Source organism: Dioscorea cayenensis, chromosome 8 (assembly GCF_009730915.1).
Source record: "Dioscorea cayenensis subsp. rotundata cultivar TDr96_F1 chromosome 8, TDr96_F1_v2_PseudoChromosome.rev07_lg8_w22 25.fasta, whole genome shotgun sequence".
Taxonomy (NCBI): domain Eukaryota; kingdom Viridiplantae; phylum Streptophyta; class Magnoliopsida; order Dioscoreales; family Dioscoreaceae; genus Dioscorea; species Dioscorea cayenensis.
Genome location: NC_052478.1, coordinates 6,239,113 through 6,255,804, shown reverse-complemented (window position 1 = coordinate 6,255,804; position 16,692 = coordinate 6,239,113). Strand labels below are relative to the sequence as shown.

At 33.2% G+C, this 16,692-nt stretch overlaps 3 protein-coding genes across 3 annotated transcripts; 1 reads left to right on the top strand and 2 right to left on the bottom strand.

The window, feature by feature from the left end:
• Positions 1-473: 473 nt before the first annotated feature.
• Positions 474-3,076, top strand: LOC120266780 (ADP-ribosylation factor 1-like). Its single transcript, XM_039274440.1, has 5 exons — positions 474-739; positions 1,205-1,275; positions 1,767-1,886; positions 2,422-2,540; positions 2,824-3,076. Exons 1-5 carry the CDS (start codon positions 592-594, stop codon positions 2,909-2,911), a joined length of 546 nt encoding a protein of 181 aa, XP_039130374.1. The 5' UTR covers positions 474-591; the 3' UTR covers positions 2,912-3,076.
• A 307-nt stretch (positions 3,077-3,383) lies between these two features.
• Positions 3,384-10,452, bottom strand: LOC120266779 (DEAD-box ATP-dependent RNA helicase 22). The gene is made up of 8 exons (XM_039274439.1): positions 10,101-10,452; positions 9,053-9,340; positions 8,712-8,834; positions 8,108-8,541; positions 5,874-6,201; positions 4,807-4,959; positions 4,406-4,457; positions 3,384-3,576 (listed from the first exon to the last, which is right to left on the bottom strand). Exons 1-8 carry the CDS (start codon positions 10,386-10,388, stop codon positions 3,536-3,538), a joined length of 1,707 nt encoding a protein of 568 aa, XP_039130373.1. The 5' UTR covers positions 10,389-10,452; the 3' UTR covers positions 3,384-3,535.
• Positions 10,453-14,668: 4,216 nt separating this feature from the next.
• On the bottom strand, positions 14,669-16,547 carry LOC120266587 (succinate dehydrogenase subunit 7, mitochondrial-like). The gene is made up of 4 exons (XM_039274227.1): positions 16,437-16,547; positions 16,275-16,340; positions 15,165-15,267; positions 14,669-15,052 (listed from the first exon to the last, which is right to left on the bottom strand). The coding sequence occupies exons 1-4, from the start codon at positions 16,545-16,547 to the stop codon at positions 14,991-14,993; spliced, it is 342 nt and encodes a 113-aa protein (XP_039130161.1). The 3' UTR covers positions 14,669-14,990.
• Positions 16,548-16,692: the final 145 nt, after the last annotated feature.

Genomic DNA, 16,692 nt, shown 5'->3' with positions numbered 1-16,692 from the left:
GAGGAATAATAGTACTTTCTATCCAGAATTGTATTACAGCGGTGGTTTATCTCTGAGAAATTATTCAATCATTATAATTGGTGCATCTATGTATTTATTAAATGAGGGCGCTTGTCATATAGTTATTTGTTAATATGAGTTGACAAATAAATATATTTTATTAATTTAATTTTTCAAAACATTATCCTGTGGTCATTAAATGTATAGTTTAAAATGTGGATCACCCTATTATTCACATATATAATAAATACATGTATGCATGTATTTAAATATTTATTATAAAATTTTAAGTTGATTATTAAAGGTAGAGGCATGATTTTAAAAGAGCATATCAGCAATTAGGCACTCTTGCACCAAAGACAAACAACTTTCACAAAACAAGAATCAAGCATACAAGCTAACATATGCCAAATTGCCACCTTTTGATTATAAACCTCATCTTCAAAGAATCAGAATCTTGTTCTCTTCTCCCATGCCATCCTCCTTCCTAACAAAAAAAAAAGAAGTGCAAAATGCTCTTATTCTTATCATCTTCTACTCTCTCTGCCTTCTCTCTTTGGCTCTGCAGCTCCAAAATCTAAGTTTTGAGCAATGGGCATGACTATCTCCACTCTAGTTAGGATGTTGTTTGCCAAGAAGGAGATGCGCATTTTAATGGTTGGTCTTGATGCTGCTGGCAAGACCACCATTCTTTACAAGTTGAAGCTTGGCGAGGTTATCACCACCATCCCCACTATTGGTATACCAATTTGTTCATTGTTTATCTTTTATGTTTTTTTTTTAAAGTTCAATTTTTTTCCTTGAAGATTTATTGTTGAATAATTATATATTATTGTTTTTGTAGTTATCTTGATGACTGTTTTTTATATGTTGTTTTTTATATTCTGATGTCTTTTAATGTTTGGTTCTCTTCAGTGTTTAGTGATAATATAGAGTTTATCAATTGAGTTCAAGAATTTTTGTACTTTTCTTCCATGTTCTTGAATTTCTTTTGAATATGGTATGATCTTTTAAGTTTTCATTTGTATCTTTATATGGTATGAGTTTTTCTTTAAATTTTCTTCAGAACAGAGGATAAAAACAATAATTGTTCAAGATATATGTTTATGTAGAAGTTTTCTTACATATCTTGGTATAAATATATTATACTGTACAAGAGAAAATTTTAATGTTTGTCCACTCAAATTCTCTTGATGATGATCAGGTTTCAATGTGGAAACTGTGGAGTATAAGAATGTTAGCTTCACTGTGTGGGATGTTGGTGGCCAAGATAAGGTATTCTTCATGAGTTTCAGAAGCTAATTTCTATTTGTAATCATTCAAATTAATGTGTATTATTTTGTTGTTTTCAAGGAGATGGTAGATATATCATTGATTGATGTCTAAATCTTTAATTGGACATGTATAAAAAGGAAGGTGGCTTTGATTTTATTGTTTATAACTTATTAATGTTCAAAGGCCTTTAACAAGATCTTTAAAAAGATTTCAGAAACTTAATTGGATTAGCAAATATGTTCATTCTGAATTGGGAGACTTTTGCCTTACATCAGCATCTAAAATATTTATCAGATGACTCTGCAACATGAGTTGAGAGGATCATCCAAAGAGACGAATTAAGCTTAATTTTACTCAGCTTGTTTACAGACCTCATTTGTTTCGTAATTTTGAAATCAAGTTCTTCTTGATATATGGATGTTTACATGTTCATATCCTCTATTCTAACATGTAAAGCTTTTTTTTTTTTCCTTGGTTTGAATGTATGATAGATCCGGCCTTTATGGAGGCATTACTTCCAGAACACACAAGGGCTTATATTTGTCATCGATAGCAATGATCGAGAACGGATAGCGGAAGCAAGAAATGAGCTTCATCGAATTCTGAGTGAGGTTAATAATCCTGTCTTGCAGCCTTTCTGAGAATCTAATATCATTTAGCATTTTCTTTATTTCTCATATTTCTACAAGACATTATCTAAATGAAGATGAACCATTAAAGATGCAAATATCCTTTAACTTGCCTCACATACTCACAGACTCACAGAAAAGTTGAACATTAAGGCCTTATATTAAGTTACTCTCAAGTCCTTTAAATACATCAGTCTTATCTTCTTTAAAATTAGTCTAGTGAGTATGAATCAGTATGTCAGTATTTACAACATTATACATTTTCCATGGTTTCTTTGAACTTGTAAAACAAATGTGTCAACTGGAAATTTTCCATAGAAACAATAGCTATTTAACTGCATGATTTGTACTCAAAGAAAATTTAATGTTAAACTGGACAAATGATACTAAAAACCAATGCAGTTTAAATAGTTGATGCCAAGGTATTCCCAAGTCAAATGGTGTTTCTTGATCTAAAATTTATTGTGATATTGATTGTACATGAGAATTACCCAAAAAGACCATTTTGTTGTTTCAGGATGAACTCCGGGGGGCGACATTGCTCGTCTTTGCTAATAAACAAGACCTGCCAAATGCAATGCGTGTCTCTGAGATAACTGACAAACTCGGGTTACATTCTCTTCGTCAACGCAATTGGTATATCTTCTCTTTTCGTTTATAATTGTGAAATTCTCACAATCTTGAGCATGCTTGAAATTGTATTGAGGTTGACAACCAAATTTATTAATGACAGAGTTAAAACTGGAGAGCATGTTTTCTGCTGTTTATATGCAGATTAATGATGACACTCAATTTTAGTCTGTTTATTTATAGATTTATTTATTTTGTTTATAATATGATTTGAGAAATCTTTAGGTGAAATTCTGCCTTTTGAATTGATTTTTGCTTTAATTTTTTTTTTTCCAATTATTCTTTGTAGGTATATACAGAGCTGTTGTGCTGCTTCAGGTGAGGGCCTCTATGAAGGACTTGATTGGTTATCAAGCAACATATCTAAAGGAAAATAGATTTCCCAGAAAACCATCCTCTTATATGAATAAAATCATGAATAATTAACAAAAAAAAAAAAAAATCTGAATATATATATACACATTATTATAATATCTAGTGTTGGTCGTGTAACTTTGACTTATGGATGTTGGTATGCCAATAAATTGAGATTTTATGAGTGACGGAGTCATGTTTTATGCTTGAACATCAGCTGCTCAAATTCAGCTTGATACATTTGGAATTTTATTTTTACAGTAACATAAAATATTATTACTATCATTTACTGATTTAATTTGAGATTTTGATTTTAAAGCATGTGGATGCAGTTGTCCAAAAAGCTCTTGTGAACTATACCTGTTGAATTGACGTACTATTTAGTTATTTAAATAAATATTTATTTTTACAGTACCTTACCGTTGGTCTATGCCAACGTTTTAAAAATATTTATAAATATTTATTATTAATTATAAAAATAAAATTCCAATCTAATTAATATTAATTAAGTCCAGGTATGATGAACTCAAATAAAACATTCTTACAAAATTGGAATAAAAATATATTCATAAGTATATACAGACTGCAAACTGTAAGACTATGTAATGATCAACGTAAATAAGTGCTTGAATTGAACTCCCACATTCTTAAGCTAAAATACTCTCTGTACCTACAGCTGCATTGCGCCCTGTCAAACAGAGGAAGAGAGCTATAAACACAAACCTGATAAATAGAAGAGCTTCAAAATGACAAAACTTGATCAGAGTTACAATAATACGAACAAAGCAATTGATATTTTATCTTGATTCCAAGAACCAGATGCATAGACAATTTTATTTATTTATATTTAAAAAAAAACGCTGTTCATTTGGCGAACTCTCCTTTGTGCAATCACATTTTTCATCATCAAATATGTAAAACAAATGTGTATAGTCATCAGAAGTTAATGGCAAATAGCAAGACAATATCTTACCAAACTACACATCTTTCACCTGGAAAATACCAGGTTTTACCAAAGAGTTTTCCTTATGTTGGTAATTTCATGCTCATTAAGCATTTAAGAGAATAGACCAACAATACTCAATAATTACTTGGGCACTATGTGGAAAAAAAAACTAAAGAAGTTATGGCATAAAGGCTGGAACCTCAAGAACAAGAGGAATGATGAATGAGTAGAGACATGGTAATCTGGATAACTAAGATTTAAGATGAGTTGGAACACTGTATTGTGTCCAATTTGCGTTATAGGATAGCATGAAAACAATTATCTTACCCACGCTGTCTCTTTGACTGCCTCAAAACTTATCTGGTGGGTATAAATGGTTATCCTCAGTAATCTAGTGAAAATTAAAAATGATGAGCATCTAATATGAATCAATATGACGGGATATTTCTGACGACAAAAAAGGTCAAAGGAACAGATCATCCATGAAAATAAAATATATGTGGTAGAAACCCTTGATGTTCAAAAGCTCTACCCATATTAAGCAAATCTAATAAATACCCAAGTGATGCACCTTTTTTCTTAAGCTTATTCCGAAAGCTTCTTTTCCTGCTAAATGCTTTCTCCTGTATCAAAAGAAAACATCTGTAAGTTACCATAATGAAGTGTATGGAATAAAAACAATCAGATAAAATTTAAGTATTATGTAATGTATCATGCATCTCAACATTCTTGAAGCAATCATGGGGTGAAGTTTGGGATTAAGGTTGAAATTCTTCTTCTATATAATGAGATTGAGCTCTTAAAACTTGAAAGTGGTGAAAAATTTATGGGAGGCTAAGCAGGGTTTTTATGACAATAAAAGAACAAAAAATGGGATTATAGGACTAAAAGAAGGATTTAGTTGCCGAAATACAGCTGTAGTTTTAATACTTGACTGGTTCCATGATTGATGAAATCTGACAGTGAAATTACCACAGGCTGACCCGCTCTCCCAGCAGCACGCACAGCAGATACAAGATCTCGATTTGATTGTGTGTGCAAGCTAGTAATCATTCCAGATTTACCAGCTCTTGCTGTCCGGCCAATCCTATGCAAAAAGTCTACAGCAGATGTTGCAAATTCCGCCTAAATGAGAAACAAATGAAATGAAGCCATTCAGAAAATGTAACCAGGCATAAAACTAAAATTTTCTTATTATTCGGGAATTCAAATCAAGAAACTAGATATACATGGTAATGAAAATCATTGACAATAAAATTACTTAAAGTTAGCAAATATGCTTTCAATATTGGCATTTCACACTTATAATGGCAGCAAATCAGTTCTCTGCAAAATTATTCTCAACTCAAAGAGGTACTTCTCATAATTCCAGATTCTGTGGCAAGTCCATGATTCACATGAATAGGAGGTAAACTTAAACAAGAGCAGTGGGATTCACAAGACCACTTTATGGTTAGGAAGGTAGGGAGGTAGGGAGAGCTATATCATTAATTTCCATATAAGAAAATAAAACAAGGGAACAAAATAAAAAAAAAAAAAAATAGTTGTAATCAAACTTCAAGACTCCAAATGGTGGGGAAAAGGGAAGTTTGACAACTATCAAAAACTTATATACTGCGATGACATGAAATGCACAATGTTAAAATCAAAGTGTAAAAGGAAACATAATAATAAAAAAATATATATGGGAACATATGTCTTGATGTTCAAAAATTTCAAAGTAACTGGCCATGATACGGTCATTGCACTGTTTTATATATAGGTGTATAATGTGTACTACAGTCAAAAGCTTGTCATGAGAATGAAATATCATAAAGCTTTAGGGCAAAAGATTATATAGCCAGCAGATGGGAAGCTACCGGAAAAGGACCTAGTTGTCATGCTACAAAAAATTAGGCAAATGTTGGCATCCTTGACACCATGTGCCTGCTTATGTGATGGGCATGCAGGAGAATCAAGGATATTAATAGCAGAGGCCAAACTCTAACATCAATATAAAATTAAGAATTTCATTTGTGACAAATCCAAAAGGAAGCTACCTGAATAACATGTGCAACATTAGGTATGTCAAGACCACGTGCAGCAGCATCTGTGCAAACAAGTATGCCACCCTTCTCTCGAAACTCAGTCAAGTTCCCCATCCTCTCATCTAGAGAGCTTTCACTATGATAAGGAATGCATGTGATACCAACTCTTTGTAATATTTTAGCAACCGATTCAACAGAATCAACAGTATTTGTGAACACCATAGTACGATATGCAGCAGCATCGTTATCTCCATGACTGTAATTAGAAGTTGATTTTACAGCATCTAGAAGAGCATCTACCTGGGTGTCTGCTGTAACTTCTACCCATCTCTGCTTCAATCTATAGAAAGACAAGTTAAGAAAATTACAACATCAAGGACGCAAAAAAAAAGATGATGCAGGAATTCCTTACAACAAAAAGGATGGGATAACAAATGGATTGAGGACTGGTCTTTCAAACATTTGGTGGTGTATGCTTGGCCCATTACCTTTGTCTATAGTCATGGTTTGATGTGAATCATTTCATGATAGACTTGACACTAGAAAAATTAAGAATACTGAGCCAATTATGAGAAAGTAGAAACAATCAAGAATCTGCAAATTAAATTTCATAGAAACCAGGGGAATGAAAAACATGAACAACTGTCAGCTAAAACAAACAGTCAGCAACAAAAGTTGCCAAGAGCAAAAGGATTCTGAATGCAGAAAAAGATAATCAAACCAACACAAGATAAATGCAGTGAAGAAAAGAGGAGAAGAAGAAGAAGAGAGACAGAAACAATGAAAGAAGGGAAAGGAAATGATTCAAAAATAGACTAAGAACAAAGGGAGGGATTTCCAATGTTCTACATTCAATCATTAAGCAGCAATTGAAGCATAAAAAGACATAGTGAGTCGGCTCATCCCAGCTGTCCAAAATTATCAAGTATAATCAGAATCTTAAAGCTCGTTTGGAAATGCGAAATCTTATTGATCCCATCTCTCTAGATGACATTGATGATTGTAATGAATGGCTAGTTGGAGATTTGGTAGCTAATATTGACAATTTGGCTCCACAAGATGCTGAAAAAGAGTTGGTCTTTGAAGATGATGATTTGACATGGGGTGAAGTGGTTAGGGCAGCTGGTGCTGGAGAAAAGAAGAACACTAGGTCACAAGCAACAAGAGCAAGCGCAAGTGCTAGTGCTTCAACTTTTAGACCAAGAATCATAGATGAGGAGCTTGAGGGTTATAAATCTAGTGATGGAGTTGAAGCTAGCTTAGAGGATGAGAATGATGATATTGAAGAATTATATGACTTATGAAAATAGAATATGCATGTGATAAACTTGAGTAGTTCTAGACTTCTAGGAATTATTTTGTTTGACATTATATTATTACTTTGTTCAGGCGAGCGCCTTTCGCCTTGGGCAATAAAATGTGTTAGCGCCTTAAGGGCGCCTAGCGCTTTTAATTACACTACTCCAAATTATGCTTTGATTTTCTGTAATAAGTCAGTCAATTCATGGTTCATTTAAAACATTACAAACTCAGGCCTACTAGTTATTGCTTAAAATATATCGCATGTTCGCATAGAGAACAAGGGGTGGTGGACCAAGCCCTTTATTTCTCGGATTAAGAGCCAAACAACACCAAAATACTTTATTCTAAGAATAAGAGATATTATTCCAAAACAAGCCAATAGCATCTCTCTCTTATATTAGCTTATTTTTTAAAAAAGAGCTAAACACTAGAAAAAATAAAATAAAACATCTTCCTTAGTCCCAGTACAACAACTTATATATGCACAATCTTGTACTTAAAATAATAGAGGAATATTATTTTTTTTTAACTACAAAATAAGATTTTCATTGATCCATCTATTTGGCTTGAAAAATAGGTCTGTTTTGCAGCAGCTTGTGCAACTCCTTTTGTTGACTGTCCCTTATAAAAGACAAGTTTTCTATTTGCAAATCTAGCCCACATCATATCATAAAAAACGTATATAACAGCCATAAGCTTAGTACTGCAAAAATTTGGCAAGAACAGACCTAACGTACTATTGCAATAAAAAATAACCCCATAACATAGGGTTCTCAATTTTGCACAACTGATAAAATAAAATTCATGCATTTTCACTTAAAGCAGTAAAAAAAAAAAACTGAGAAGCATCATGCTCAAAAACTCTGCTTCTGAACATTATATGGTAAAAAAGAAGAATTCCTTTAAATTAAGGTAAAAACAGAGGGGAAACAGAAGGCACCAACCTAGGATTGTAGCAGTGGAGATAATTCCCACTGACCCAAATGGCATCAGGAAACATTCGTTTCAACACTCCACCTGCAGTTTTCTTGCCACTTACAGGAAGTGTTGCAGCAACAAAAATGTATTGCTTACTATGAGTATAAACTTTCCTAACTCTCCTCCAGTCCTTTACAGAACTAGTCTCAACTATACCATGTTCATTTCTAATAACTTCAGGTTCCACCTCGTCACCTTCTACTTCTTCATAATTGATGCCATTAATATCATCTTCAACACCAAAGTTAGTTTCAGTTTCCTCATTGACCTGCATACTACTAGGCCCAGCAGAACTTTCCATCCTGGATAGTTGCTTTTCATCAAAGCGAAACATGTTTATTAGATGGATAATTTGATTTTGGAAACTTCCACAAAGAAGCATATCAGCTTCATCAAACACCTGTAACAAAAGTACAGCGAAGTCAGAAACAAGCTGCATGTAGCAAAACTGAAAAATTGTGTAAAGATTAGAAAGTTCAACCTTTAAAATATTGTATAAAGTTACCAAAACAGGACAGAACTATCGAAGGAAATGTTATTATCACATGAATTTAAGAAAGATCTAGTTACCACACATGTTACATCTCGCAAGAATTCAGACCGACGCTTCTTTTCAGGGTCAAATGCATACATGCAGTTCAAAAGAGCTGCTGGAGTGGAGACTAGTATATGTGGTTGTGCAACTGGCCATCCCTGCAGTTCATGTTCCATAATTGTAGGAGATTTATCAGCATCAACAGTACTCAAAAATTAAACCGTATGCTTCTCTGCTATGTTTAGAGACTATCAATCTAGTAAAATTCAATTGTTCCTGTTAGACAAATTACTGACAAAGATCATTCGATGCAAATCATTTATTAGCATACCTTTCACTATTGTGCTAAACAATGCAAAGTAGCACGGAATGTTACCTGCCGACCACACACAGCAGCAACTCTCAGTGGTGGCCCACCCGAATGACTAAATAGAAGGTTCGCCATTTGAACCACTTGTTCACATAGCATCACATTTGGGCAAAGAACCAGAGACATTTTCTGTTTTTCAGGAACGTCTTCAGCACTATTTGCTTCATCACAAGGAGGGGACTTGGTATAAAATCTGTCAATCAGTGGCACCAGATAGCCATGTGTTTTACCACTACCAGTCTCTGCGGCAACAATCACATCCTTCCCCATAAGGATATGAGGTATACAAGAAGCCTGTGATAGACATGCACTCTCATATTTATTGCCCATTTGATCTATAAGCAAATGCAAACCCAACAATATAAAGTAACAGTAAAAACAGACGCAGGTTGCTTGAAAATAGCAAAGACAAGCATGATCAGCAAATGCTATGAGATAGAGGGAAACAATAGATTAATCAAAGTTTGAAACCTCTGATGAAGTTACTAGTATATCATTGTTCGCAAGGCATATATTCAAGAGATAAATAAAAATGAATCATTTATTCATAAGGGAACATAAAATTCATTCACTATATATGGAGAGAATCATCTTTATTTTCACAATGTGCAATTTTATCACAAAAAGATTCAAAGCAAGATTTAACAAAGTTCTTTTTTTTTTTTTTGTTGGTTTTGGAAAACAAACACCTTCTGATGCACAAATATTCCTCCTGGGTTGAAACAACGGGGATTACATTATTAGTGCCTCATCATCAATAATTTCATTCAATATCTACAGTACAGCATAAAATGGCAAGACACTAGTTATAAAGAGCCACTAACAACACCTCCAAACTTGAATTTATTATATATGAATGACATTCACCAAATTAAGTATAACGATTCTAATACTTAATAGAAATTCAAAATACCACTACCGCAAAGGTCTTGACTTTCTCCACATCTCACCCCAAAAGTGCACTACCAGCATCAGAACAGAGCTATTGAGTGGAACTAGAGAAGAAACCCAAACAAAAACAGCAAGTCGAACCGGAAAAGAAGAAGAGCGCAACCTGAACTTGGGAAGGGCGGTGAAGGGAGGCTTTAGAAAGAGCTCCGCAAAGGTGATCGGAGATCCCCAACGACTTCCAAGAGATACCCTCCTCGGCGAAGAAGGGGACGCCATCGGGGGCTGATGCTTCCTCCGCGACGGCGTGGCCGGCGGAGAAGGCCCTGACAAGCGGCTGAGCGGCAGCAGAGTAGCGACAAGGGCAACGCGGCCTCAGCAGCAGAAGAAGGCGGCGCGGCGAGGGAGCGATGGAGGGGAGGTGGAGAAGCGGCGCTCGGGCGATGAGGTTCATTGGGTTTTTTTGGGTTTTTAGAGGTTTTTACGACAATAGAGCCTTTTCAGCCGAGCCAGTGGTTTATTAGGGGATATTTACCGATCCCCCGCGAAAGATATTGAAATTCATTATCACTTTCTTATTTTTCTTATATATATATATCCCACTGTCAGGTATAGCCCAATATTAGGACAACGTGAGGATCCATTAGGCTCTAAGGGTGTGCTTGGGAGGAAAGGTTTGCAAGGGTTTTGAAGGGTTCATAAAGGAACCCATGCTTGGGGAGAAAAAATAGGAGAGTAGGCAAGGGTTTTGGAGGTAAATGGGGGGTTGAAAACCCCCCATTTTCCTCCATTCATCAACCCACCAAAATGGTGGGTTGAGGAGAGTTGAATATTTTTTGGACGATTTTACCCTTCTAACATTTCTATAAATACAACTTATGTCTTTTTGAGGAAAATATATATTATGGTTTATTGAAATGAAATATTATGTATTTTTGTGGTTTTATGGAAATTATTATTTTTATTTTATGGTTTATTTAATTATTATTTGTTATAATTGCTAGTGCTACAGTAATTTTTATTATATTGTGGACTTTTTTTTAATTTTGATGAATTTGTATGTTGAAATGATAAAGGCCAAACCAAAAATTTGGATTAGTTGTGCAAAAACATAAATAAAAATAATCCAAATGCCTATGTTTTTTGTGTTTGAATTGGACCAATATAAGGGTATTTTGGTAATAACATTACATAACCTTACTTTCCTTTACTTCCAAACCAAACACAAAATAGTGAAAACCCTTACTTTATTTTCCTTCCCCCCAAGCAAGATATGTATTCAATCCTTCCTTTCCCTTCCCTTCCCCTCCTTTCCATTACTTTATGAACCCATCCTTCACTTCATCCAAGCAAGCCCTAATTAACTTGCGGATTTTGTCACAGTTTTTTTTTTCTTCTAAAAACTATCAGTTTTTTTTAAAGAAACACATATAATAAATCAATCCGAGAGCTACTAAAAGCTATATAAAGATTAAATTCTTTTATTATATATATAAGTTCATACTTAAAATTACTTACACATGTGAATATCACTTTCAATTTATATTATATGACATGAGTATAAATACCACTTTTTCTTGTTACAAGTTGGTAGATTTTTTTTATTTTATTTAAAAAAAAAATTGGATAAACTAGGATTCATTGAGCACTGAAAGATACTAGGCACAAAACATGTGTAAAAATACATGAACACAAACAGGAATAAAGGGATACAGATCCTCCACTAAGTATGGAGATGGGAAATAGAAGAAAAAAACAAACATAACAAAAATAAAAGATAACACCAGGAGTGGGCCCCATGAAGAAGGCCGTTATATTATATAGCTCTTTCAAATTGTGCCGGATTCTAGATGCATCGTTTGCATTTGGGATCACACGCCTTGTTTGTAAGGGACCCCATGAACTCTAGGCTTTTTTTAACTGCCGAGATCGAGTCTTCTAGCTTGGTCTTTTATGATGTTGGGATTGTAGATAACCACATGAGGAAAGTATGGCAATTTTGCAAATAATTGCATAAGTTGACATTTGCTCATTTCGTTCTAGCCATATATTCGACAAAATGGCTCTAACAATGAAATTTCATGTCTCCTTATAAAGGGACCACAACTTTGGAATCCATGATTCTAAAACAAAAAATGAAGGAAATCAGATAAGTGAATAAACCAAGAAAATGTCCAAAGAATTTCCAAATCATTTTTGCAAAGAGGCAAAGAACAAACAAATGATCCACCGACTCATTATCTGAATGACAGTATGCAGTTCGTTGAAGATTATCTATTGCATCTTCGTTTGGCAAGATTTTCCAATGTGAAGATCTGGTTATCCTAGGAGAGCCAACCAAAAAGATTTATTTTGCTAGAGTTTTTATTTTTTAAGAGCATCGGTGAGACCCTACAACGGAGTCCTCCATATAACAAAAATATATAAAAGGTCAGTTCGGGTGTGTTTGGTAGATGGAAAAGTTGGTGGAAAGTAGATCCCTAAAAAATAATACAAGGGAATCACTTTACCATGTTTGGTAGAGGTTTTTCCCAAAAAAGTAATATTGCTATGGTAGAGTAATTCCATCAAATTGAGGGAGAGTGATTCCCTCAATATATGGTGGGAAAGTCATATTCCCATGGGAAAGGAAAGTGAAATTATTTTTTTACCAAAATACCCTCAATTTTTTTTCAAAATTACTTTCCCACTCAAATAAATATTTAAATTAAAAATATTTAAATATTTAATCCTATAAAAATATTTAATATTTTGTTAAAAAATATTTAAAATAAAACAATTGATTAAGTTAATAAAGTATTTTATTAAATTTATTTTTTTAATTAATTTTTTAAAATCATTTTATATTTGAAAACATATTATTATTTTAATAATTAAAAATTGATTAACAAATTATGGATAAGTAAAATAACACAAGGGCATTTCTGTCATTATGTCAACAGATTCCCAAGGATATCTTCCAATACCAAACACAAAAATATTACTTTCCCATCAATTTAATCAAACTTTTCAATGCATACCAAACAAAGAAATGTTATTTTCTCAGGAATTACTTTCCCATTAATCAAATTCCATCAAAACATTCCCTAAGTAAAGTACCAAACACCCCGAAGAGTCAGCGAAAGACATTTGCTCATGAATAGTGCCCAAAGGATGCAATATGTTTCAAAATGCTTCTGCCCATAGATATCTTGGGCCAAAGGAGTCGGTGTTAGATGCCTTTATGATTAGATTTTTTTTTTTTTTTATACACTTTACCACTATATTAACCTTTATAATATTAGTTTAAAAATATTTATTATCTTTCACTTTTTTTTTTCTATTTATCTCCGATGTTGAAGGCAAAGTAATAATATATATTATGTCATAAATTAAGCAGCAGAATGATATGAGATATCATTATTTGGAAAATTTTAAAAATAAAATTATTTCAGGATTATTATTATTCTGTCATGTGGCATATTATTGTAAAAATAATATTTCAAAAATTAGAAGAAAAAAAAAAAATTCTCCACTGATGTTGTTTAATAGACTAACAAGACACAAACATTACAAACGCCGGTTGTTCGCAAAATCAACCTCAGTGATAAAAATAAATAAAAATAGAACATACATGAGTATAAATATTTTAAAATATAAAAATAAATATTTTACTACTGTATATTTCCATAACTTTCTACTTATTCTTCCTATTGGATACCAAGATCTTCTCGCCTTCATAAGCCTTTGTCTTGGCAAGCCCTTAGCCCATCAGAAGAAGGTTTGTCACTACCTGTCCAAGTGGTTATTTACCCCTGAATTGGTTAATTTCTTGTTTATCATCAAAACAATAATATTTTAAGGGAAAATATTATTATTTTCCAAAATATATATTTTTTTTTTTCAGATAGCCATTTTTTTCTGCCTATTATCCAAAGGTAAGAAAATATTAATAAACTAAGAGTTGAAACCCTACACTCATGGTACTATAATAGGACTTCACCCATTGTTCCAAGTCCAAATACTATTTAAATTAGGTCTCTATAAAAAAAATTGTATTTCTTCCCTCTAGGATTGGATGACAAAGAAATTTATTAGTTTGGTAAAATTTTGCAAATGAACATGCATGTGGTGAACTTTCATTCTCCCCTAAAACGCCTAATTTTATTAGTAAATCTCCAACTGGTGCACCTGTATACCTAATTGTCTTTAGACAAACTCTCAGGGGAGTGCTTGCCGCCTATTATTAAAAAAAAAAAAAAATCCATTTCCATAGATACATAGATAAGGTTCTTAGCCGGGAAGTTTATTAATTATTATCCTTTCTTTATACATTCCAAAAAAAATTATTTTTATATCACTGTAAAAATCATATTTATTATATATCCGCAAAGCATTGTTATTTGTATATCCTAAACTAATCTCAAACTATGTGAAGCTGATATAATTTTTTTTTTTTTAACAAAACTTAGTAGGTAAACATTAGAAAAGAAATTGCAAAAACTATGTCAAATCAGTCACATATGACAAGCCCATTCAAATTTCCAACAAATGTTTGAAAATTACATGTTTTGTGACAATTAAAAACTTCAAAAGTCAAAACAAAATGAAAAACTATTGATACCTGAAAGTTGAACAAACCAGAACATGAAAGACAAGAAATTGAGGGAAAAAGGGGAAAACAGAAGCACATTGTTTATTCATACAATATAACCCAGCTGGAGATTAATCCTTGAGTTAAATAAGACACAAGAAAACAGGCGAAATTAATTGTTATAAACATTACCAAAATTAAATTTGATAACAGACTGACAGGATCCTCCAACAATGGCTTTGTTCATAAATGCCAAAAAGAACCTCAAGTTAATACCTGCTTGATTTTGCAAACATTTAATCATCTGATTAAACATTATGCACACTATAACTTACGCTAATTGTCATGATATACGAAAAGTTCCAAAAGATGTGATAAGAATTACTTAAAAGGTGTTTGCCAACAAATACTACTTTTAATCCGGGAAAACAACAGTGCAAAGTTCTAGTTACCCCATTCCAGCTCATGCAAACAACATATCCATTAATTTTGCTCCCTCTGTTCACTCTTTAAGACAGCCACAGCATAAAACTCATAACTGCAAGCTGAAACATGGAAGAACAAGTAACAGTTTATAGATAAGTCCATTTTCAAATTGGTAGTTTCTTACAGTAGGGATGCGTAAAAGAAGGGCTGGTTGGTTAGCATAGGTCTTACCAGCAACAACAAGAATTGTAAGGACATCTCCAATTCTTGACACTCTCTTCACAGTATTCTTATATGATTTGAATTTTTTTAATGCAGGGTCTTCTTCTAACAGCTGTAATGAAAAATAATACATTAATTAAGTGTAACTACTCCAATAACATTCACAAGCAACTTCAAAAGTAATTCTACATCAAATATTGAAGATAAACAAAATACGATAGATATACCAAGGATAATATTTGCTATGTGATTATCACATGTGCCAGAAGAAGACATTAAGTGCGATGGACAATACGGCATTGAGAACAAAAAAACCATATTTGCTAGCAAATCTAATGGATGAAACAGATGACCTCTTCTTATGACAAATTTCATGTGCAAAAAATTACATGGAAGAGTTAAAAAAAAAACGTAAACAATTATATACTAATAGAAGTTCAAGAAAAGAAAGGGTATGCACCGGCGAATTTCCAGATCAAAGGCCTAAAACGTTGGTTTGAATAAATATCATCCTAACCACTATGAAGAATAGTCCATTCAAGCCAACAAGAAGCACATGCCAATCAAGCAATTATACAGCCATCTTCACCAACTCCATAATGTTTTTCATTTTGAGTTTCAGTGTCAATACCAGCCCTCTAATAAAAACAAAATCACAAAACCACAAACTATAAATGATTTTGATAAAATCATCACCCACTGTGTCAATCAAGGTCAAAGAAATACCCCAAGAAGCGTTTTTTTTTTTTGGTGTCAGAAAGAAACACGGCTAATGTTCTGAAAAAGCATCATAAATCACCCCAATAGCTTTAATTTTATTGAAAATATTCAAAAGGGAGATCCTATAACTCTCCCAAATTTCAGCAACCCAATTTGTTCTCTGTTTCAGATTCATCCAAAAATTCAGGTACCCTATCAATCAAACCTCTTGTGATTGTAGTGTCCGTTTCAAGCTAAACAGGCACAGAATTCAATAAATCAACAGTGTTTTTCAAATCAATGGTGATAATCTCCATAACAGACCACAATCATCAACTAAAAAATCTCATTTTAGAACAATACAGCAATACTAAACAAGGAATCAGATCAACAACATAGGATTGACAGAGAAGCCATTACCGCCTTCTCACGAGCTCCAAGATCAATATGGTATCCTCGGCGAGGTAGATGGAAGGGATCCGCCTTCTGTGGATAATCAGAGAGAAACACAAAGAAAACATGAGAGATCGGATTCATTGAATCGGAGGAGATTGGGAAAAAAAACAAGAAGAGTGAGATTACCTGCAAGCGAGAGCTGAATCCAGAGAAGAGGGAGGTCTTGGAGAACGGGATCGCCATTGTTGCGCAGCTTCTCGATTTCCTGAGCTGGAGATGATTGTGAATATTTTTCATTAACACCCCTCAGAGTAACACTATTTATTTAAAATGAAATTTCTGGATTTTGTCCCGGTAATTTACAGTAATATTTTAAATAATAAATTACTTTACAGTTATTTATTTGTAATTAAAAACAAGTTTTTGTATAATAGTAATATTT